The sequence below is a fragment of the Mustelus asterias genome, chromosome 10, assembly GCF_964213995.1.
Source record: "Mustelus asterias chromosome 10, sMusAst1.hap1.1, whole genome shotgun sequence".
Taxonomy (NCBI): domain Eukaryota; kingdom Metazoa; phylum Chordata; class Chondrichthyes; order Carcharhiniformes; family Triakidae; genus Mustelus; species Mustelus asterias.
The window spans coordinates 59,662,940-59,687,033 of record NC_135810.1 but is presented as its reverse complement, the minus strand read 5'-3'; the positions used below and the strand labels follow the sequence as shown (position 1 = coordinate 59,687,033).

Sequence of the window (24,094 nt, the reverse complement as noted above, 5' to 3'; positions counted from 1 at the left end):
GTTCCTATTTTATATAGTCTAATTAACTTGCATCAGTTTGAACATCCCAAAGTATGCCCCCTTGTTATGGAGATGGGCTATGGGACTTAGTAGATTCTTTGGTTTAACTTAGCTGGGTGTTTCCCAAAGAATGCAGTTGCAGTTTTGGTTAGATGTGGACTGCGACTCAAAGTTGGGAGAGTCAAGGAAATAATTATTAGTCAGGTTTGCATCAGAGACAGGAAAGATACTTTATCGCTCACTGTGTGGAACGTGGGTGAGGCTCAAGCTCAGTTTGGAATTTTTCAGGGAAAACCTGGAAAATATGCTGAGCTCAAAGCTAGAAGAAATAATCTCATAAAGCTTTGTGATAAAAGGCAGTTTGCAGTTAGCTTGTAAGTAGTCAGCTTAGAACAAAGCACAGAGAAAGTATCTGCCGGAAGCTGAGTATCTGCGGGGACCAACAATTGTACAGAAGCTTTAGGAACATAAAGGGCCATTAGGGATATTCCAGATGTTTAAATACCTTAGCAAGAATGCAATGAAGCTGAAGTTTAAGCTGAGAATTCCATAGATGAGATTTGGGAGGATTGCTTTCAGGGTGGAGCTACCTATGGGTCTCAGGAAAAGTGTAAATGAACCTTCAAGATTCTTGTATAAAGTACAGAAGATGGGTAGTAAAAACAATACATAGCATACACGGTTTTAAAATATAGCACTAATTTAATAAGGCTTGCTTTGCCCAATTCTTTTTAAACTATTTATCCGATCAATATTATTGCATTAAAGTTTACTTCTTAATTCTGAACAATCATGTTTACATTTTTAATTTTGTAAAAATCATGCCTACTAGATAGGATTTTTCAATGTCTTTTCACTAAAGCAGGAGTTTTTATGGCGCAGCAACTGAAGGCCACACTCAGAGCCGCTCGTAACTTTTGCCAGCACAAACAGCACTCGCTGCAGCCAATGATGAGAGGGAATCCTCCCTTAAGGCAACCAAAATACTTGGCATTGAATAAACCTACACACGAAGCAAAGGCAAGTGTTATTTACAAGCCCCACAGTGTCTGAAATATTGAAATTAAGACCAGTGGTATTGCACCACTAAGATTCGTAATTACTATCAAGATTAAATTTACGCAGCTTATATTAGATTTTAACTTTAGAATCCACCACTTGAAACTGCATTTTTTTGTTCTCTCATATTGGGATTTCTTGGACATCTGTGAAATGTACTGAATTTAACAAATTGAAAGTATTAGCTGGTATGGTTACAGTAAAATAAAACTTGCTTTAGGATGAGCACAACATTAACATTAAAAAATTAAGGAAAAAGAAATAGTGGAAATAGTGAAGTAGTTAAAAAATCTGTCCATAGCAACAAACTTTTGGATAGAAGGGAAATGTTACTAAAATTTAACAGTCCAGTTGTGACCGCTAGTCCTGACTTTCTAAACTCTCAATGGGTCAGTTCCGTTAGACTGGAAAACAAACCACAAACTGAAAGAGGGGGTCATAACATGCAGATTTGAAACAACATAGTGGAGGATCTTTAGCAGCTCTTTCACATGAGAAATTTCATGGGAAGCATTCATTTGGATTGTTTCCAGTTATTTTTCCACATCACTTTCCTTTTAAAAACACACTCCAAGGAAACTGCTCTGATATTCCAGCCAAAACTTCTACATGCACTAGTATCTCAGTAAATTTCAACAACTCAATACATTCTTTCCCCAAAATACTCTGCACTAACATCGTACAATATCCAGGGTCGACTCATAAGGACATAAGAAATAGGAGCAGGAGTAGGCCATCTAGCCCCTCGAGCCTGCCCCGCCATTCAATAAGATCATGGCTGATCTGAAGTGGATCAGTTTCACTTACCCGCCTGATCCCCATAACCCCTAATTCCCTTACCGAATCCACCTATCCGTGATTTAAACATATTCAACGAGGTAGCCTCCACTTCAGTAGGCAGAGAATTCCAGAGATTCACCACCCTCAGAGAAGAAGTTCCTCCTCAACTCTGTCCTAAACTGACCCCCCTTTATTTTGAGGCTGTGCCCTCTAGTTCGAGTTTCCTTTCTAAGTGGAAAGAATCTCTCTACCTCTACCCTATCCAGCCCCTTCATTATCTTATAGGTCTCTATAAGATCCCCCCTCAGCCTTCTAAATTCCAACGAGTACAAACCCAATCTGCTCAGTCTCTCCTCATAATCAACACCCCTCATCTCTGGTATCAACCTGGTGAACCTTCTCTGCACTCCCTCCAAGGCCAATATATCCTTCCACAAATAAGGGGACCAATACTGCACACAGTATTCCAGCTGCGGCCTCACCAATGCCCTGTACAGATGCAGCAAGACATCTCTGTTTTTATATTCTATCCCCCTTGCGATATAGGCCAACATCCCATTTGCCTTCTTGATCACCTGTTGCACCTGCAAGATCAAGGTTTTTGCGTCTCATGCACAAGGACCCCCAGGTCCCTTTGCACAGTAGCAATCAGAATAGGTCACATATCTTTTTGCAATAAAGGTGAGGAATGCAGATATGAACCGATGTGGTGGACGACTAGTTTAGCCATTCAGCACCAGAGCTGGTTGATCCAACCTGGATCACTCTTGTGAAAACATGCTTGCCAAATAATGATTTTACTCCACCAGCTAGAAAACCAAACTGAGACTAAGTGTAACTTGAGGTCCACCCAAGTTGGATCACTGTACACTCCACAATGCAAGCCACTGAGATGGAGATACTGCATCTGCAAAGACCCGTCAAGTACAAAAGCGTCAGGAGAATATACGAATGAGTTATATATTCATTAACAAGGCATCAAGGCAATCACCTTAGGTGATCAATGGAGAGCTGCCAGACATGAACTCAAGAAGCTACAATGGGAACATGCTAAAACCCCATCACTTGAACAATGGTTGAGAAAGGGGATCCCCAGCCATGAACTGATTTAAGTTACAAGCGGGAATACCATCATGACTATATTTGAATCAGTGTGCGACAGCCATGTGATAGGTCCACACTTTCATGTTTTAACATCTGATCTCTCTGCAGGAAAAGGACAAAGCAGCTGATTCTCTAATAAGAGCTATCTGAGGTCCTTCGGTCTTCCCACTCTCTTCAATCCACATTGCAAGCTTTGAACCCTGTTTGCTGATCATTTAGGGCCACCCCTACTGCAGACAGCGACTTCTGAAAAATAATTTAACTCAGCACTGTCACCCGAACAGTCAAATCAGCCATCTACACCTTGAAATCAGAAGCATCGGGACGACCAAAAGAAAGTCACAAGACCACCAAATTTAGCCTGAAGCCATAAAAGTCACCAAATTATAGACTATGACATGAATGCTACTTGCTACTTATCAACCCAAGCCCAAATGCTATTCAGATTTTGCTACACGCATGCGCAGACCACTTCATTATAAGAGGATTTGCAAATGGAAAAGAACACAAGTGTAATCATCAATGAACAGACTCACTTCATAGAATCCTACAGTGCAGAAAGAGGCCATTCGGCCCATCGAGTCTGCACCAATCACAATCCCACCCAGGCCCTATCCACATATCCCTACATTTTTACCCACTAAGCCCTCTAACCTATGCATCCTGGGACACTAAGGGGCAATTTAGAATGGCCAATCAACCTAGCCTGCACATCTTTGGACTGTGGGAGGAAACCGGAGCACCTGGAGGAAACCCACGCAGACACGGGGAGAATGTGCAAGCTCCACACAGACAGCGACCCGAGCCGGGATTCGAACCCAGGTCCCTGGAGCTGTGAAGCAGCAGTGCTAACCACTGTGCTACCGTGCCGCCCCATGATCTAACGATGGAGGGAAGACATTGATGAAGCAGTCATTGGATCGAGGACACAGCAATGTTCTGGGCTGAGATGATTGGCTCTAATAACCACAACCATCTTCCTTTGTGCTCGGTATGATTCCAACTGGGGAAGTTTGCTCCCACCCCCTGATCCTCATTGATCTTACTTTATAGTAGGGTTCCTTGGTGCCACAGTTAATTAAATACTGACTCTATGTCAATGGCAGTCACTCTCACCTCACCTCTGGATCCAGGCTCATTCATCCATGCTTGGATGAAGGTTTTAATGAGGTGTGGAGGCAAAACCCAAATTGAACATCAGTGTGCAGATTATTGGTAAGCTCTGCCACCAACACCCTTCCAACAATTTGCTGACCAGGGTTGCTATGATGGCAACTGCCAAGATTGAATTTGTCTTGCTTTCTGTGAACAAACCTGGACAATTTTCCATATTCTCAGGGAGATACAGTCCTTGTTGAGGACTGGAACAGCTTGGCTACAGGTCTGACTAGTTCTAGAGCACAGACCTTCACATTTACAGCGGGCTGTTATCAGGGCTTATAAAGCTTTGCTGTGTCCAGTGCGCTCGGCCATTTCTTGATATCACATTTGCTGAATACTAGCATCTGTGATGCTGAGATTCTCAGGAGGATGTTGAGATGGATCAACCACTTGTATTTTTGCTTGAAGACTGCAAATGCTTTGGCTTTGTCTTTTGCACAAATGCTTTGGATTTCACCATCTTTGAGAATGGGGAAATTCAACCTGTTGCTACTCTTGGCCTACTCGTCGAACAACCTCTGGAAAAATAAGGTCATTATTTGTTCAAGTGCCAGTTCTACAGGAAACTAGAATGAACTCAATTCAATTAAGCAAACTAAAACTTCACGGACCTTTTACTTTCACTACAATAATTTGGCACATTGTGATGGAAAAAGCAGCCCAGCTAATATCAGTCCATTGTAAAGATGAATCAGTGCTAGAAAAGTAGCTAACCTAAAAGACTAACAACTTGTGTTTTGGGGCAGAGGGGGAAAGTGTGCTGTAACTGAAAAGATAGGAATCTACACAATGTCTGAACATCTCACTTCAATTCATTGGCATTTAATTGCCTGGGTCTCATTTGCTTTGAAATCGCACTGGAATTTGCACTGCTCTCCAATGGGAATTTCTGCTCAACATGCCTGCAGAGTTCATTTATGAATGTCAGAACATAAAAACCAGCCTAAAACAAGTACCCTTGCTGCGTAGCCACTAAGATTAATAGCGTCTTCTGCAATGACCCAAATTCTCATAACCTCGTCTCTGATGCTCCTCTCCCTCCTAAATTAATAGACAGAACAGGATATGTTCATTAGGAAGCCCATTTCAGCTGCTTTGTTCTTCTCACCGTGTAGTCAATAAGGGCTTTCAGATACCGATAACATTTGTCGAGCACAGTGCAGAAAAGTAAGAATTCTTTTTCTTAAAAAGCACAAATAAATTTGCTATCAAACTCGAGAAATCTGTGATACTAATGCCAGATGACGACAATTTTTGGTTTAAATCCACACCAGCACTTTACTGGCATTAAGTGCATTGGACTTACCAATAGCCAGAGTTATGTAAGTAAGCAGTGGCAGTGGTACCTCTGAAATGTTGCAATTTGACACAAACCTTGTGTAAATTACCCACAAGTTTCCTTGGGGCGAGGGGGGAAAAATGAGTGCAATGCTCTTATACCATATTCATACCAAAAGGTTCCTGTACATTCTGGGCAATTAAGGTTATTTGTGGTAGCACACATAAACTTCATCACTGCAACTTAATTTTATTACTTACAGCTCCCTCTGGTGGAAATAAAGTTTAATACAGTATTTATTGGTGCAAATCTTTGGAGTTTGCATGTTGTACCAACCTCTGATAAATCACGAGGCATTAACCACGACTATGATGCACGCTATGTACATCAGAAAACCAAAACTTACCTACAATTGAAACATTAAGCTGTAGCAAAACCATGGATATTTTGGTGTCCTAGCCAACAACCAATAAAATAAATAGATTAACTGGTCATTTATCTCATTATTGATGAGCTGTTGCTGGGACGGAATAGATGCTACATTTTCTTCTACCGCCTCATAAAAGATGTACTGACCTTGAAGGGGTAAAATGCAAATTCACCACAATAATACGAAGGCATAAGAGATTGAATTATATTGATAGGCCACATAAACTTGATTTTTATTCCTTCAAATTTAGAGGGTGCAAAAAGTGATCAAATGAGATTTGATACAGTACGGAAAGCGAAGTTATTTCCTTTGGTAAGACAATTCACAACCAAGAGGCATAATTGTAAAGTTGAATTTCGCAGTGAAATCAGGAAACAAAAAGTAGCAGAAATCTGTAAACTGTTCCCTCAAAAGGCTGGATGCTGGGTCAACTGAGATTTCCAAGACTGACTTTTTTTTTTAAGTAAAAGGTGCGAACAGAAAGTGAGCAAATAGAAATGAGGTATAGATCAACCATAAATATACAAGAAATGGGACAGGCCGTTCATCAACTCCACTTTATTCATCTGCCCATGTTCCTTAATTCCATCACTATCCGAAAACTGCTGATCTCAGTCTCAAATATACTCAACAAGTGAATATTCTCAGACTCTGGGATAGAAAATTCCGAAGATTTACAATCTTTTAAGTGAAGAAATTTCTCACCTCAGTCTCAATCAATGGCAGTAAAGATGCATTTTCACAGACTTCATTAGTGAATACAAAAGTATGTATTAATAATTGTACAGCAGCTGCATGGCTGTAGGTAACTCCTAAAATTCTCTTTGCCCAAGGACTCCACCCCCTAAGGTGATTCCCTACTCTCAGTTCCTATTGGTCACCCAGGCCAGATGACCCTTAGTCTTGTTACAAAACCCTGCTGATGTGATGAGAGAGTGTGTCCCAGCCTGAAACACTGGTTTCCTGTTGTGGCTTTTTTTGGATTTTTTTGGAAAGTGAAAACTCAGACCTCTCTTTTGTTAAATACAAAATAAAAATATTTATGAAAGTAGAAGATAATGAAATAGTACAAAGAACAATCTTACACTTCAGCAAATTAACAGTAAGCACTTCATCCCTCAAAAACTGAAAACCCAAAAGTATCTGTGTTCTCCATAATCCTAAACTCTGCTAAGACCCTGTTTCCAGAACCACCATAACCTAATCCATAAAGTAAATCTATAAGTAAAAGGTCAAATCTAGCCAGTGATTACCACAATGTACAGTTTAAGTGACCAGGGCTTGGGAATGGTCTTCAATTCAGCAAAGAAAACAAACGTTTGCATAACTGGCTTTTGCCTTCAACCCTTCATCTCTAGCTGAGCTGTTTCCTGAGGATGGTTGCCCCCTTCCCCTGCTCTTCTGCTACCTTAGCCCCTCATCTCTGACTGAACTGGCTCCTGGGGATGGCTGCTTCTCTCTCTTGCTGTTGCTTCAACACCTCATGTGTCTAAACTGCTTCCTGGCTCTCAGCACTCCGACTACTAATTGTATCAATTACAAAGAGCACCCTGTTCCCTATTTTTCCCTTTCCTTCCTTTCTCTTAGTTGCTGCCCAGACATGGTTTACAAATACATAGCAATTTGATTTTACTGGTGCAAAAAAACCATTAATTTTAATAGCATCCTACTATTTTATGACACTGCTGTGTTGCCCTTAAAGGGACAATCACCATAATGGCCAATCCCTAAACCACGATTCCTATTTCTGAACTCTCCATCTAGGTAAAATAGCCTCTCAGCTTCGACCCTGCTAGACCGGCAAAATTTGATGAGTTTCAATTAGACCACCTTCAGCTTCTAAACTTTAGAGAGAATATAGGCCCATTCAATGCAACCCCTTCCAAGGTAAGTATATATATCTTATGGTAAGGCCATCAACATTGGACACAGTACCCAGGTGTTGTCCTGCCAAACCCCCATATAACTGCAGCAATATTTATTTCCTTGTACGTCAAACCCCTTGCAATAAAGGCTAACCTGTCATTTTCTTTCCTAATTACTTGATGCATTTACATGTTAATTCCCTGTGATACCTGCACAAAGGTAACCAAATCCCTCCGAATACCAACATTTACTAGTTCCTTACCTTTTAAGAAAAATCTGTTTTTCCATTCTTCCTACCAAGTGGATAACTTCACATTTCCCCACATTATAAATCTACTGCCACCTGCTTGCCCAATCACTTTTTAAAAATTAATTTACAGGATATGGGCTTCGCTCACTAGGACAGGATTCATAGTCCATCCCTATCTGCCCTTGAGAAGGTGGTGGTGAACTACTGCAATGCCAGTGGTGTAGGTACACCCACAGGAAGTGAATTCCAGGATCTTGACCCAGTGATAGTGAAGGAATAGTAATATATTTCCAAATCAGGACTGTGCATGGTTTAAGAGGAGAACTTTCAGGTGGTGATGTCTGTTTCACATATCTGCTAGGTGGTAGTGGTCATAGGTTTAGGTGGTGCTGTCTAAGGAGCCTCGGTGAAGTCCTGCAGTGCATCTGTAGATGCTACTGTGCGATGGTGACGGAGGGAGTGAATGTGGGAGAGGTCAATCAATAGAATGCTTTGTCTTGGACGGTGTTGAGCTTCTCAAGTGTTGTTGAAGCTGCACTCATCCACACATCCTGACCTTTGCCTCGTAGATTATGGAGTCTTTATGGAGAGTCAGGTGATTTACACACTGCAGGATTCCTAGCCTTCCGTCAATCAAAGGTTCAAGGCCCTTCAGCCCATCATGTCTGCACTGGTCAGAAACAACCACCTAACTATTCTAATCATACTTTCCAGCACTTGGCCTATGTCTTGGCATCATAAGTACACATCTAAATATTTAAATGTTATGAGGGTCTCTGCCTCCACCACGCTTTCAGGCAGTGAGTTTGAGACTCCCATCACCCTCAGTGAAAAGGTTTTTCCTCACATCCCCTCTAAACCTCCTGCCCCTTACCTTAAATCTATGCCACTGGGCATTGATCCCTCCATCAAGGGGTAACGTTTCTTTCTGTCTGCTCTATCTATGCCCCTCATAATTTTATACATCTCAACCATGGCCCCACTCAGTCTCCTCTATTCCAAGGAAAACAACCCAGTCTATCGAGTTTCTCTTCATAACTATATTTCTCCAGCCCCAGCAACATTCTGGTAAATCTCCATGCACCTTTTCCAATGCTTTCACATTCCTCCTATACTGTGGATTCCAGAACTGCACACAATACTCCAGCATTTTATACAGTTCCGGCATAACCTCCATAACATCGCATGGAAGGAATCGAATTGGTTGAAGATTGGCATCTGTGATACTGGGGACCTCTAGAGAACGCCAATCGGCACTTCTGGCTAAAGATGTAGCAAATGCTGCAGCCTCATCTTTTGCACCGATGCATTGGGCTCCTCCATTATTAAGGATGTTGATATTTATGAAGCCTCCTTTTCCAGTGAGTTGTTTAATTGTCCACCACTATCCATGGCTGGATGTGGCAGGATTGCAAAGCTTAGATCTGATCCATTGGTTGTGGGATTGCTTAGCTCTCTTTAGGACCCGACCAGCACTGTCAGTAATGGAGCTACTGACCTACTATTGGTAGGTGGTGGGCATCAGGTACATCCCACACCCGTGCCACCCTCAGTGCTTCCTCCAAATGGTGTTCAACAGCTGAGTTGGCAGTATGGAGTGATCAAGAGGTTTCCATGTCCATATGTGACCTGATGCTACTAGATGTCATGGGATCTGGAGTTGATATTGAGAATTCCTAGGGCAATTCCGTCACAACTGTTCACTACTATGCCACCACCTTTGATAGGCTTGTCCAGCCTTTGGGACATACCCAGGGATGGTGATAGTGGTGCCTGCGACTTTGTCCAAGCATTCTGTCAGTATGACTATGTGAGGTTGTTGCTCCCAATTTTGGCATAAACCCCCAGATGTTAGAGGAATCTGTGAGGTCAACAGAACTGGGTTTGCCACTTGTTTGGTGCTTAGGACAATGCTGGATGGTCTGTCTGGATTCATTCCTTTTTGTAGACTTCAAAGTAGTTGGATACTATTGAGTGGTTTGCTAGCTCATTTCAGAGGGCATTCAAGAGTCTTCAACATTGCTGGGGGTCTGGAGTCACATGTAGGCCAGACCAAGTAAGGACAGCAGGTTTCCTTCCCTAAAGGATTTTACTGGACCAAATGGGTTTTTACGGCAATCAACAATGGTTTCATGGTCATTATTAGACTTATAATTTCAGATTTTATTGAATTATAATTTTACCACCCGCCTTGGGATTCAAACCCAAGATCTCCAGAATCCCTGAGTCTCTGGATTACTAGTCTAGAGACAATATCATAGCGCCGCCACCACCACCCTTGAACAATTTCCTGGCTATTTCCTTTTGTAGCCTTTGTCATCTTCCTCGCCACTTACTTGTCAACTTCACTCTATAAGGTCAGAAAACTAGGATATTATCTTGCCTCATCCAAGTTAATGATAGAAATTGTAAGTTGAGGCTATAATGGCAGTGGCACTCCACTAGCTCTACTCTATCATCCTGAAAATGGTCTATGATTGAATCGAAAAGCAGCTCAATAGGCTAAATGGCCAACTTCTATTCCTATAAGTCTGTCGAAAGACAAGTAAATCATTGTGTAGGATGCTGCAAAACAATGTGCCATATATTTTTAAAAAGTCCTGGAGCAAAAGGTTCAGCAAAGAACTAGATTATTGCTGTAGTAAACATATGCTGCACAGCAAAGCCAGGAGAGTGGAGGGAAATTCTGTAAAGAACTTCTAGCACTTTACTGATTATCACAACATCAGTCAAGTAGGTTAACATTCCTGTGAATAAAATTTAGACATCAATACTGATATCTTCCTTTCCTTCAGTGGCAACACAGCAGTCCAATTTCCAATGTCTAAGTAACTACTCAAACACAGTTTGCATATAACACATGCAAATTCTTAGCACACAATACTGATGAATGCCAGAGACTATCACTACTTATGGACAAATAGCTTGGGTTTTGAAAGTAGCAAATTATTCACAAATCCTTCATCATAACCATAAATTGACAGCATAAAGGCCTGGATTTTGAGGCACCAACGGTAAGACCATCGACATTCTTGGTCATTTACTTCACTGACGTTGAAATTTGCATGTGTAGGATAACATGAAAATCCAGAAATTGCTCCAAGCGATTATATTGGATGCGCTGTTGACGCCTTACTTGCCCTGCTCCACATCGAATTCACAAGGACAATCTCTTCTACACCATTAGTTTGGCTGGAAATAGCCTTGAAAAAAAAATCTACATTTTGTGCCTAGTTTGTTATTGGTGTGCTAACTTCATAATGACTGCTAAAATGAACTCACTGGCCTTAAAGATAATTTTATATTTGTGGAGTATCACTTTTTAAAATATAAATATCGCATGTTAGAAAAATGTTTAGTTTAGCTTTTATCTAATCATGGGCTGGCACAGTGGTTATCACTGCTGCCTCACAGCGCCAGGAACCCGGGTTCAATTCTGGCCTCGGACCATCGTCTGTGTGGAGTATGCACATTCTCCCCCTATCGGCGTGGGTTTCCTCCAGGTGCTCCGGTTTCCTCCCACAGTCCAAACGTGTGCGTTTAGGTTGATTGGCCATGCTAAATTGACCCGAGTATCAGGGGATTTAGTAGGGTAAATACGTGGAGTTACGGAGATAGGACCTGAGTGAGAATGTGGTCAGTGCAGATTCGATGGGCTGAATGGCCTCCATCTGCAATGCAGGGATTCTATAATTCAATCATCTATATCCCTATTTGAAAATTTATGTTAAAAAGGAGTGTCAAGTTCTTTTTACTTCCCGGTTTGCTGAGTGGGAATACTTTGATTCGATTAAACCTGTTTGCTGATGTCACTGCCACTACACACCAAGACATTCCTTCGACTTGGTACCAGGAAAGCTGAAAACCAAGTCACAGAGATCGCTAGATCTTTATGGGCAGCTTTCTTCAAAGTCCGTGACAAATGCCCTTGCTTCACTGCTGACTGTAAAATCTGGCTCAACGTTGAGTATATTAAGTCATTTCTGTATTGGCATTACACAATTAAGGACATTTGTTGGTGGAGCAGCCTTGCAATTGTCAAGGTAATTTTGCCAATTTACCATTATATTACTTTTCTCTGTGGCTATCTGTGAATGGAAAATTCACACTACAACATTGTAGGCACACTAAGAAATGCATTAAGTATTTTGAGAAGCCGAGGTCGGAGATCAAGCGTTCTGTAATCTAATAAAAAGTTAACTGGACCCTGATCATGCAAAGCAAGATCTTTATTTAAATCTTTTCCAGATGTTATTCATTTTTTCATATCCTCCATGCATTAATGAGGGAGTACTCATGACATGAACCAAAATAATTGATAAACAGGAAATGGCTCTTTGAATTTAGGAGGTAGAGACAAACCCTGTTTTAGAGGTTATCCTAAATGGTGTCACTATAGGATTTGTATGAAGATATGCTATATATAAGTATAAAATAGTTTATTTATAAAAATGGTAACATAACTTTGCATTGTAAAGGTTGGAAGCTCTATTCAGATTATTTCATTGATTTCTTAAATGATAGACAAGTATATATTTATTACTTAAAACATTTATGAACAGAAATCTAATCTACCTAGTATATTAGTTTGAATTTACTGAACGAACTTCAGGAACAGATTCCTGGAGGGTCATGTATAATCTTGTAAAAGAAAGCAAGCTGTGTGACCAATTCCATACAAACTTGAGTGGATGTTGCAACTATAAGCTTTAATTCAACCTATAGCTAGCTGGCATAATGATATGCCTGTCCCAGTTGTACTTTACAGACATATGTTAAAATTGCTGTTATTAGATCTACAGGATAATATTCCTCGTGTAGAAGAGGAGTGTTAGTTTGGAAAGTTCACAAGACAACTTTTGCAGCAGTTCTACCAAACATGACCTTTAGCGTCATACCTCTGAGACAAATCACTGTTATTGATGAAGTCTAGCGAGACCGGCAATCTTTACACATGTCCAACCAGAGCATTGCAGCAATGAAAGCCAATAGAATTTTGAAGCCGTAACGCAAACTATATGATGTTGCAACCAAATTTTCTAGTGCTCAGGTCAAGGTGCACATTGAATACTATGAGCAGTTCTGGTTGTAGAATTACTCAATTTCTGAATCTAGATAATTTATGCTGATGAGAAAAAAAATTCTATTTTTATCCATCTCTTACGTTCCAAAAATAAAGGTCCTCTTGGCTCCTTCCTTTTATCTCACTTATGTAAAGCTAGACAATAATCTCTTGCAATTTCCCTAAAAACATAATTGTTATTCTAGTGCATTATTATACCCAATTACCTGCCTCAGATGAGTAAACGTTTGCTTTAGACTCAACTTTACAGATTCAGAGACACTTGAACTACCAGCACACAGCAGGTTAAGAGTTTTGCTGAAAAGCTTTAGGAGAAATTACTTCAAAGTAAGCTGTCAGTGATTCTTTCCAGATCATTTTCCATTTTTCTATACCACTATCTTCAAGGAGCAGGAATGGAAGTGATCCCCAAAATATGCTGAAATTGATTAACTGCTTCACACAGAAATTTTAGTTCCAATCTGCTTTGAGCAATACTACACATGAAAGGTAGCTTTATCTCAAGCAAATGAGTCCAAAGTAATTTCACTATTGGAGTTATAATTTTGCGTTGGAATTTAGCATATACACAGGCATGCAAGGTATATCCAAGCATTTTCCAACAGAGAATACATTTATTCATCAATTTCATTCCTTTATGAACATTTAGTGGATAGTTAGTGACTAATTCATTTAAGTTGCTCTGCAGTTTAGGTTCAACATCCATGGAACAGCTGCTATATCACAACTGTGTAGCGGCAGACAAATGTGGGACTACAATTATGCTGTCACGGTAAGGATATTTTATTCCCGCAAGCATGGAGAACTGGCAGATATACAATTGACTTCCACAACTGAAGCTACATGTGAAAGTGGCCAATTTCAGCAGTTTTGCTTTCAAACCAGTTAAGCAGTATTAAGAGATTCAATTACAGACTTTATAGTATGAGTGAGGAAGAGTGCTACATGCAGCAATTTCACAAGCAAATAATTGCATTTCGGAATTCACTGCGGGGAATATAAAGACAGGATTACACTGCATGTACGTAAAGGCACAAAGTGTGGTGAATAAGGTTGGTGAGCTACAACCACAAATAGTCACATGGGAATATGATATAGTGGCAACAACAGAAATGTGGCTTAGAAATGGTACAGACTGGGTGCTTAATATACAAGAATATAAAGTATTCAAAAAAGATAAAGGAGGAAAAAAGGAGGGGGGAAAGCAGTATGGATTAGGAAAAACATTGCAGTTTTGGAAAGAAGGGATTCTCATCAGGGAGCAAGGACATATTCCATTTAATTAAAGTCTAGGAGCAAAAAGGCTATAATCACATTATTGGGGGTACTCTATAAGCCTCCAAATTCTGAGATAGAAGAAGAAATCTGCAGGTAAAGCACAGATGTGCAAAAACTATGGAGTGGTAATATTGGGGGGGGGGGGGGGTTTAATTATCCAAATATTGATTGGTATAATGCTAAATTAAAGGGTGAGGAATTTCTGAAGTGTGTTCAGGAGAACTTCCTTGATTTATACAGTAAACCCCTGGTGTTCGCAAGGGTTCCATTCCCACAAATTCTCGTGGTGAATTGTGAATGGCAAATTTCACTTTCTCCATGACAGTGACATGGTGATTGCATTTAAAATCGCAGATGAGTGAACTTTGGGAGATACGAACCACAATTTACATGTACGACCACATTTGCTTGCATAAACATATTTGTGAGAGAGGGTTGTGAACAGCAGTTTACTGTATGTTTTCGGCCCAATTTGAAGGAAGGCATTGCGGGATCGTGTGCTGGAAAAGCAGATGAGCCAAGTGGACCAATTGCCCGTGGGGAACATTACACGTTGTGGTCATCACAAGGTTCTAAGTTGGTAATGGAGGAAAGGAAGGAATGACATGAAGTAGTCTCTAGATTGGAAGAAGACTAATTTCAAAGTAATGAGAAGGGATCTAACCAGGGCAAAATGGAACCAAGGACCAACAGGAAAAATTGTAATGGAACAATGGACGATCTTTAAGGAAGTGATGCTTCAGATACAAGTTAGCAAATGCAAAAGGTAGGGGAACTAAACACAGGGTTCCTTGGTTGACAAGTGAGATGGAGACTTTTATGAAACAAAGAAGAGTATATTCTGCATGTCATGTGAATTCTTCAAGTGAGAATCTGGCCAAATACAACAGATTAACAAGAGAGATGAAAAGGGAAATAAGACTAGCAAGGAGAGAATATGAGAATAGAATGGAAGTCAACATAAAAATGGAACCCAAAAATGATATGTAAATAGTAAACAGGTAGGAAGAGGTGGAGAGAATCCTATTAGGGAGAAAGAGGCGAGGGGCACAGGACAAGGCTGGAATACTTAAGTTCTTTATCACAGTTTACCAAGGAAGAGGAATAAGACAAACATCATTAGAAGCAGAGATAGCAGAAGCAATGGATAGGGTGGTAATTCAGAGGTAGGAGGTACTGGAAAGGTTTACTATGCTATGGTAGATAAGTCGTATGGTCCAGGTGGCTTGCATCCCAGATTGCTAAAGGAAGCGGGTGTGCAGATAGTGAAAGAACTTGCCATAAGCTTCCAATCTTCTCTAGATATGGGGGAGGTGCCAGAGGATTGAAGACTGGCAAGTCTTATTCAAAAACAGGCAGCAACGACAGAACTAGCAACTACAGGCCAGTTAAGAAACAATAATCAGGGGGAAAAGCGGCAGGCACTGGAGAAGTTGTAGTTAATTAAAGCTAGCTAGAATGATTCACAAAAGACAGACCATGCTTGACTAGTCTAATTGACTACTTTGAAGTACCAGAGAACAACATGGTGGGGATGTTCTCCACATGAATTTTAAGAAGGGATTCGACAAATATCATATAAAAGGAATCCAATAATGTCCAATTGGGTAAAAGAAAATTGGCTTAAGAACAAAAAACAATGAGTTGTGTTAAATGATTGTTCTTCAGACTGGAGGATGGTAGACAATGACTCTCTCCCCCCAGGACCATATTAGGACCACTGCTTTTTTTGCTACACATGTACACTTGCTGATGATGCATACATAGAAACAGACATAAAAAATAGCAGCAGTAAACCATTCGGCCCTTTGAGCCTGTTCATTATGATCATGGCTGATCATCAAATTCAACACCCTGATCCTGCCTGCGCCTCCTTGCTCCTTCCCCCATATTCTTTGATCCCTTAGAACTATATCTAATTTCTTCTTGAAATCGCACAACATTTTGGCCTTTCTCTGGTAGTGAATTCCACAAATGCACTACTCTCTGGGTGAAGATATTTCTCCTCGTCTCAGTCATACCTTACCCTCAAACTATGGCCCCCTAATTCTAGATTCTCCCACCGTTGGGAACATTCTTTCTCAATCTGCCCTGTCGAATTCTGTTAGAATTTTATAAGTTTCTATGAGATCCCCTCTTGCTCTTCTAAACGCCAATGAATATAATCTTGACCAATTTAGCCTCTCCTGCCATCCTAGGAATCAATGTGCTGCGCTCCATCTATATATAGCAGGAATATTCTTCCTCAAATAAAGGATACCAAAACTGTATACAATACTCCAGGTGTGGCCATACCCTCTACAATTGCAGTAAAACATCCATATTCCTATACTCAAATCCTCATGTGACTGACGCACAAGGACACCAAAGTCGCACCGAGTACCCAACTCTCTCAATTTACACCCATTCAAATAATAATCTACCTTGTAAACCTCCATGACTCCTGTTTTTGTGACCGAAGTGAATAACATCATATTTATCCACATTATACTGCCTCTGCCATGCATATGCTCACTCACTCAGCCTGTCCAAACCACACTGAAGCATCTCTGCATCCTCCTCACAGCTCACCCTCCGACCCAACTTTGTATCATCTGCAAATTTGGAGATAATACGTTTAGTTCCCTCTTCCAAATCATTAATATATGTGAACTGTTGGGGTCTTAGCATAGATCCCTGTGGGACCTCACTATTCACCACCTGCCAATCGAAAAAAAGACCCATTTATTCCAACTCTTTGCTCCTGTCTGCTTACTAGCTTTCTATCCATCAAGACACTACCCGCAATCCCATGCTCTTTAACTTTACATAGTAATCTGTTATGCAAGACATTGTCGAAAGCCTTCTGAAGGTCTAAATAAACCATATCCACTGTTCTCCCTGGTCAACTCTACTAGTTACATCCTCAAAGAATTCCAGTAGATTGCCAAACCAAATCCATGCTGACTTTGTCGGATTATACAACTGCCCTTCCAAATGCAGTGCTATGACACCCTTGATAATGGACTCGAACAACTTCCCTACTATCGATTTTAGGCTCACTGATTTATAGTGCGCTGTTTTCTCTCTATCTCCTCTTTGAATAGTGGGCTTACATTAGCTATCTTACAATCTGTGGGAACCAATCCAGAGTCCAAAGAGTTTTGAAAAATGACGAATGGGTCTACTGTTTCTAAGGCCACTTCCTTAAATACTCCAGGATGAAAATTATCAGGCCCTGGAGATTTATCCACCTTCAATCCCATTAATTTCCCCAAACCATTTCTCTACTAATACTGATTTCCTTCAGCTGCTCACTAAAAGTTGTGCTTATCAGAAGTTCCAGTATATTATTCATGTCTTCCTTTGCGAAGACAGAAACAAAGTACAAATTTAGCTCCTCAGCCATTTCTTTGGCCCTGTTATGAATTCCCGTTTCCGACTGTAAGGAGCCTACATTCATTTTTGTCAATCTCTTTACATACCCATAGAAACTTGTAGTCAGTTTTTATGCTCCCCACCAACTTACTTTCATACTCTATTTTCCCCTTATGACGGGTTTGCTTAAAGTAGACAAGGAAAACTGCTCCAAATAGCTAAAGTTTTGGCCAGGAGATCCAGGGGAAATACAAGGAGAAACTTTTTTTTAAATAAAGAAAATGGCAATGACCTGGAACTTGCAGCAATCAATGACTTCAAAAGGAAATTGAATTTGCAGTTGAAGGAAATAAACCTGCAGGGATATGGAGCTGGAGTGGGTGAATGGGACTGACTGGGTTGTTCCATAGAGAGCCAGCATGGACCCAATGGGCCAAATGACTACCTCCTGTACCTTTAAGGTACAGATTTCATCCATTTACAGTTTATTCAGCTACATCAATTTTAAACCAGTACAAAAAGTCTGAGGTGGATTTGCAGGATGATAACTTTTAAATAAATATCCACTTTAAAAGACCACAAATCATATTGCTTGTGGAGGTAAAAAGACCATTTGCATTTACTGTTAAGGGAAAATTAAAAATATGAAGAGGATCTATATGGAACTTACCTTCCGTGCTTGCTCTTCAGCACGTTCCTTTTTAATTTTCTCCAGCTCAGCTAAAAGAGCAGCAGTGTCGTCATCATCATCATCTTCACTACTACTCTCTCTATCAGAGTCTTCCTCTTCTTCTTCCTAAAAGTCAGGAGAAATTTCAATTAAATATAAGCTTAATAAATTACCAAGTATCAAGCATGTTCTATATTGATTTCTTTGAAAGAGCTTGTTCAGTAGCTGAAAATACTTCTTCTAGTTTCACTTAAATTTAGAGATAACAAAATATTCAGAACGTGTCTGAAGTGGACCTGTTTTACACTTTCCAATTCCTGTAACATCAAAGCTATTTTCATCCAGCTTTTTGATTTTCTAACTCGACATCCTTGCCTTTGCACACAAAAGTCACTGAGTAACAGAATCTAGCCCTCCAAAAATGTCATAAGAAGACATTAAACAGCATGTGAAAGAAGCTTAAGTTTGAGTTTTGAGGGCATCATAAGATGGTAAAGAGCTAATATCCCATTCTTGGCATAGGATTTCCATACACTCAAGTGCTGCACAATTGGGCCATCCAGTGACTGAAATCAACATTGCAGAAATATGAAAATTTCAAACTCACACAGGGAAAATATGAAACTAAATTAACCACTAGTACATTGCAAAAAGAAACAAATGAAAATTACTTTGCTCAACTGTAGCTCAAACAACTGTCCCAAAAATAAATTTAAAATGAGTTTATAAAATTCCAATTCAAATCAAAAAATTGGCACAGTTAAAAATAAAGTGCCCTAAATGTCTTCATTAGTAGCAATCTTGGTTGGCAGTTAGCATTTCTAATTATAGCATGCAACATTAACAGCATACCAACCATGTGCTGCTTGATAACAAATGTAGAGGTTCTTATTTGCAAGTCAAATGTTAGCTCAGTAGAATTCTCCTGGGAAAATAATTCATTAATAACTGCATCTGGTATCATTTAAGTTGCTGAAATATATTAACTTTACAGCCTCCTGTAACCTTTGTTGAAAAATCACCAGTGCAAATCCAGCTTTTTCATATGATGTGCAATGTAGAAAAATAAAATTCCAGAACAGACAGTTGGTCCAAATACCAACCTCTGACCTACTGTATACTTCCCTCCAGTTCAGAAAAGCAACTATTTGACACTGCTCTGGGCTTTCCAGCCATTAGCCAATTTCGTACTCATGCAGCCACTTTCAGCTTATGGCCTTCAATTTTGCTCATGTTTTATCATCAAATACCTTTTGAAAGACCATTGACACACATCAACTGGTGTACCCATATCCACTCACGCTATTACGTCATCAAAACACTCAAATCAAGTTAGTCAAACATAATTCGCTTAACAATTCTGTGAATTTAATTTATTAACCCATATTTTTCCAAGTTCCAATTAATTCTGTCCCAGGTTATTGTTTCAGTTTTCCCACCACTGTTAGCCTGACTCGCCTGTACGGGTACAGTATCTCAATTCTGACTATATTAAAACTGGCAATGGCCAAAACTCAAATTTCTAAGCTTCCATGTATGAATTGTGATTATTAGACAAAATAACTAACCAAGATGGCATTCTCCCCTTCCCTACCACACTCATACCAGGCCAAGGAATGTAAGCCCCATCCCACAACCACCACACCCCTCCTCCACTCATTTTCTCCACCAGAGGTACATCACAGTGGCACTGTGGTTAGCACTGCTGCCTCACAGCGTCAGGGGCCCATGTTCAATTCCCGGCTTGGGTCACTGTCTGTGCAGAATCTGCACATTCTCTTTGTGTCTGCATGGGTTTCCCCCAGGTGCTCCAGTTTCCTCCCACAGTCCAAAAGACATGCTGGTTCAGTGCATTGGCCATGCTAAATTCTCCCTCCGTGTACCTGAACAGGCGTCGGAGTGTGGCGACTAGGGGATTTTCACAGTAACTTCATTGCAGTGTTAATGTAAGCCTACATGCGACATTAATAAATAAACTTTAAAAACTTAAAACATCAGAGAGGTTGTATCTCTTTTGATAGGTCAGCCACCTTGTAGCAAGGTTTTCAAAACAATCCAAGAGTGCAATTAAGGAAAAGGTCATGAGGAATTGATCGATCTTCTACATTTAAATCAAGTGGCAAAATCATAACCTACATCTGTTAGTGGATCATCAGCATCAAGGTTTGCTGCAGGTATCTGATCCAGCCGTGGTCTCTTTGAAGATGATGTAGTATGTTCTGCAAGAAAATCCAAAAATCGTTAGTCCAATTTTTCTTTGAAAACTTATAATAAGTTGAACTCTTCTGCCTTTAAACTGTCAGTCTTGACTTGACGATACATAACCAGAACGGAATTAGGCCACTTGAGCCGATCCTATCATTCAATAAGATCATGGTTGATCTTGTATCTCAGTTCTTCCCATACTATTCCCAAATCACTGGATTCTCTATTATCGACCTCTGACTTGAATATATTCAGCAACTAAGCAGCCAGAGCCCTCTGGGGTAAAGAATTTCAAAGGGTTCATAAGCCTCATCTCAATCCTAAATGATCGACTCTTATTCTGAGACCATGGCTCCATAGGTCTAGGCTTCCCAGCCAGGGAAACATCTTCCCAGCATCTGAGGAAGATCCTCAAGGATATTATAGCTTTCCATGAAATAATCACTCTTCTTTCAAAACCTCATAGAACACAAGCCTAGTCTACTTAATATTTTTTCACTTTCCAAGCCAGTATATCCGTTCTTGAGTAAGATCACCAAAATTGTACATGGTACTGCTAGTAAGGTTTCACCAAAAGGTCCTATATAATTAGTGAAGACTTCTGTACTCTCAATCAATCCCTTTGTAATGAAAGTTAGCATACTATTTGCTTACCCAACTATTTGCTTTATTTGCATGTTAACTTTCTGCAATTTGCCGGCCAAATAAGGCACTCAGATCCTTCTGAATATCATTCCAAACCTCACACTATTTAAAAAATACTATGCTTTTCTAAATCTTCTACCAGAGTGGACAAGTTCATATTTCTTCAGTAACATCCATTTGTCATTTGCATGCCCATTTACAACTTTGTGTCCTCCTCACAGCTTACTTTCCCACATAACACTGTGCAGTCAGCAAACTTGGATACATTACATTTGGTTTCCTCATTTAAGCGTTTGATATAGATTCTAAATATCTGAGGCTTGAGTATTGATCCGCAAAGTTACAGCTTGCCAATCTGAAAATGTCCTGCATTTTCCTCCTGTTTTCTATTTTCAATCAATCCATGGTAAAATATAACACAAATCCCATGGGCCCTAACTTTGAGTGACAACCTACACAGTGTTACATCATATTGAATACCTTTTTGAAAATCCAAATACACATCCAATTGATTTCCCAATTATCTGTTCCGCTAGTTAGAACTTCAAAAAAACCCTTTACAGATTTGACAATTTATTTCATAAACCTGCATTGACTCTGAAAGTACCCAGTTGCCACATAACAGATTCTAGTGGTCTATATGGACTTCAGCAAGGCGTTCGATAAGGTCCCCCATGCAAGACTTCTTGAGAAAGTGAGAGGGCATGGGATCCAAGGGGCTGTTGCCTTGTGGATCCAGAACTGGCTTGCCTGCAGAAGGCAGAGAGTGGCTGTGGAGGGGTCTTTCTCTGCATGGAGGTCAGTGACCAGTGGAGTGCCCCAGGGATCTGTTCTGGGACCCTTGCTGTTTGTCATTTTCATAAATGACCTGGATGAGGAAGTGGAGGGATGGGTTGGTAAGTTTGCTGACGACACCAAGGTAGGTGGTGTTGTGGATAGTTTGGAGGGATGTCAGAAGTTGCAGCGAGACATAGATAGAATGCAAGACTGGGCGGAGAAGTGGCAGATGGACTTCAACCCGGATAAGTGTGTGGTGATCCATTTTGGCAGATCCAATGGGATGAAGCAGCAGTATAATATGAAGGGTACCATTCTTAGCAGTGTAGAGGATCAGAAGGACCTTGGGGTCCGGGTCCATAGGACTCTTAAATCGGCCTCGCAGGTGGAGGATGCGGTCAAGGCGGCGTACAGCGTACTGGCCTTCATTAATCGAGGGATTGAGTTTAGGAGTCGGGAGATAATGCTGCAGCTTTATAGGACCCTGGTTAGACCCCACTTGGAGTACTGCGCGCAGTTCTGGTCACCTTACAGGAAAGATGTTGAAGCCATTGAAAGGGTGCAGAGGAGATTTACAAGGATGTTGCCTGGATTGGGGGGCATGCCTTATGAGGATAGGTTGAGGGAGCTTGGTCTCTTCTCCCTGGAGAGACGAAGGATGAGAGGTGACCTGATAGAGGTTTACAAGATGTTGAGAGGTCTGGATAGGGTAGACTCTCAGAGGCTATTTCCAAGGGCTGAAATGGTTGCTACGAGAGGACACAGGTTTAAGGTGCTGGGGGGTAGGTACAGAGGAGATGTCAGGGGTAAGTTTTTCACTCAGAGGGTGGTGGGTGAGTGGAATCGGCTGACGTCGGTGGTGGTGGAGGCAAACTCGTTGGGGTCTTTTAAGAGACTTCTGGATGAGTACATGGGATTTAATGGGATTGAGGGCTATAGATAGGCCTAGAGGTGGGGATGTGATCGGCGCAACTTGTGGGCCGAAGGGCCTGTTTGTGCTGTGGCTTTCTATGTTCTATGTAGTATTTTCCCTGGTACTGATGTCAGGCAAACTAGCATATAGTTCTTTGTTTTCTCTCCGCTTTCTCTCTTGAGTGATGGGATTACATTATGTACATTTCAATCTATGAGGATCACTCTAGAATCTAGGGAATTCTGAAAGAACAAATCAATGCATGCACTTAACTGTAGCCACCCCTTTTAAAACCATAAGCCATCAGATCTAGGGAATTTGTTGGCTTTTAGTTCCATTCATTTTTCCATACTATTTTTTCACTAAAAAGTTATTTTCCTTAAGCTACTTATTTTCACTGGGTCCTTGGTTCCCTACGACATACAAAATATTTTGTGTATCTTCTGCTATGAAGTCAGATGCAAAGAATTGTTGAATATCTCTCATTTCTCTATTTCTCATAATTTTTATGTTTCCATCACTAAAAGGTTCAAATTTACTTTCAGTAATCCATTCATTTTCTTACAATGTATTTTGTACCTCCAACTAGTTTATTCTCATGTCCTATTTTCTCTATCAATTTCTTGATCATTCTTTGTCCTCCCAATATTCAGGCTCACTACTCTTTTTGACAACATTATAAATTTTTGCCTTTAATCGAATACTTACTTTAACTTTTTCTGTTGGCCACAGTTGGGTCACTTTGCCTATGGTGTTTTATTCCATCATAAATGTATATTCATTGTGAATTATGAATTAATTCTTCAAATATTGTGTTCAGTTCCGGGCACCACACTGTATGAAGGATGTGAATGCATTGGAGAGAGTGCAGAAGAATGGCCCCAGGAATGAGAAAATTCAGTTGAGGATAGATTTAAGAGGTTGGGATTATTCTCCTCGGAGAGAAGGGTACAAGGGCATTTGATAGAGATGCTCAAAATCATGAGGGGACTGGACTGAGTAGATAGGGAGAAACTGTTCCCGCTTGTAAAAGGGTCAAGAACAAGAGATTTAAAGTAATTTGCACAAGAAGCAAATGTGATGCGAGAAAAAAGAATTTCACACAACTAATGGTTCTGATCTGGTTTAATCATCTGTTCTCTTGAGACCCAATTGCAGCTACAAGAACAACCTGTAAAAAGGTGCATCTTCACTTCTTTCAGTGCAACTTGCAGTTTTAAAACACGCCCAACTAGGA

At 40.4% G+C, this 24,094-nt stretch overlaps 1 protein-coding gene across 2 annotated transcripts in view; it reads right to left on the bottom strand.

The window, feature by feature from the left end:
- cwc15 (CWC15 spliceosome associated protein) overlaps nucleotides 1–24,094 on the bottom strand; it is a 63,915-nt gene that overhangs the window by 13,332 nt on the left and 26,489 nt on the right. For both annotated transcript variants that reach the window (XM_078221789.1, XM_078221790.1), the window contains exons 4-5: nucleotides 20,454–20,536; nucleotides 18,318–18,443 (exon numbers count right to left, since the gene is read on the bottom strand). In XM_078221789.1, coding sequence (XP_078077915.1) covers nucleotides 18,318–18,443; nucleotides 20,454–20,536 — 209 coding nt within the window. The remainder of the gene's footprint in view (nucleotides 1–18,317; nucleotides 18,444–20,453; nucleotides 20,537–24,094) is intronic.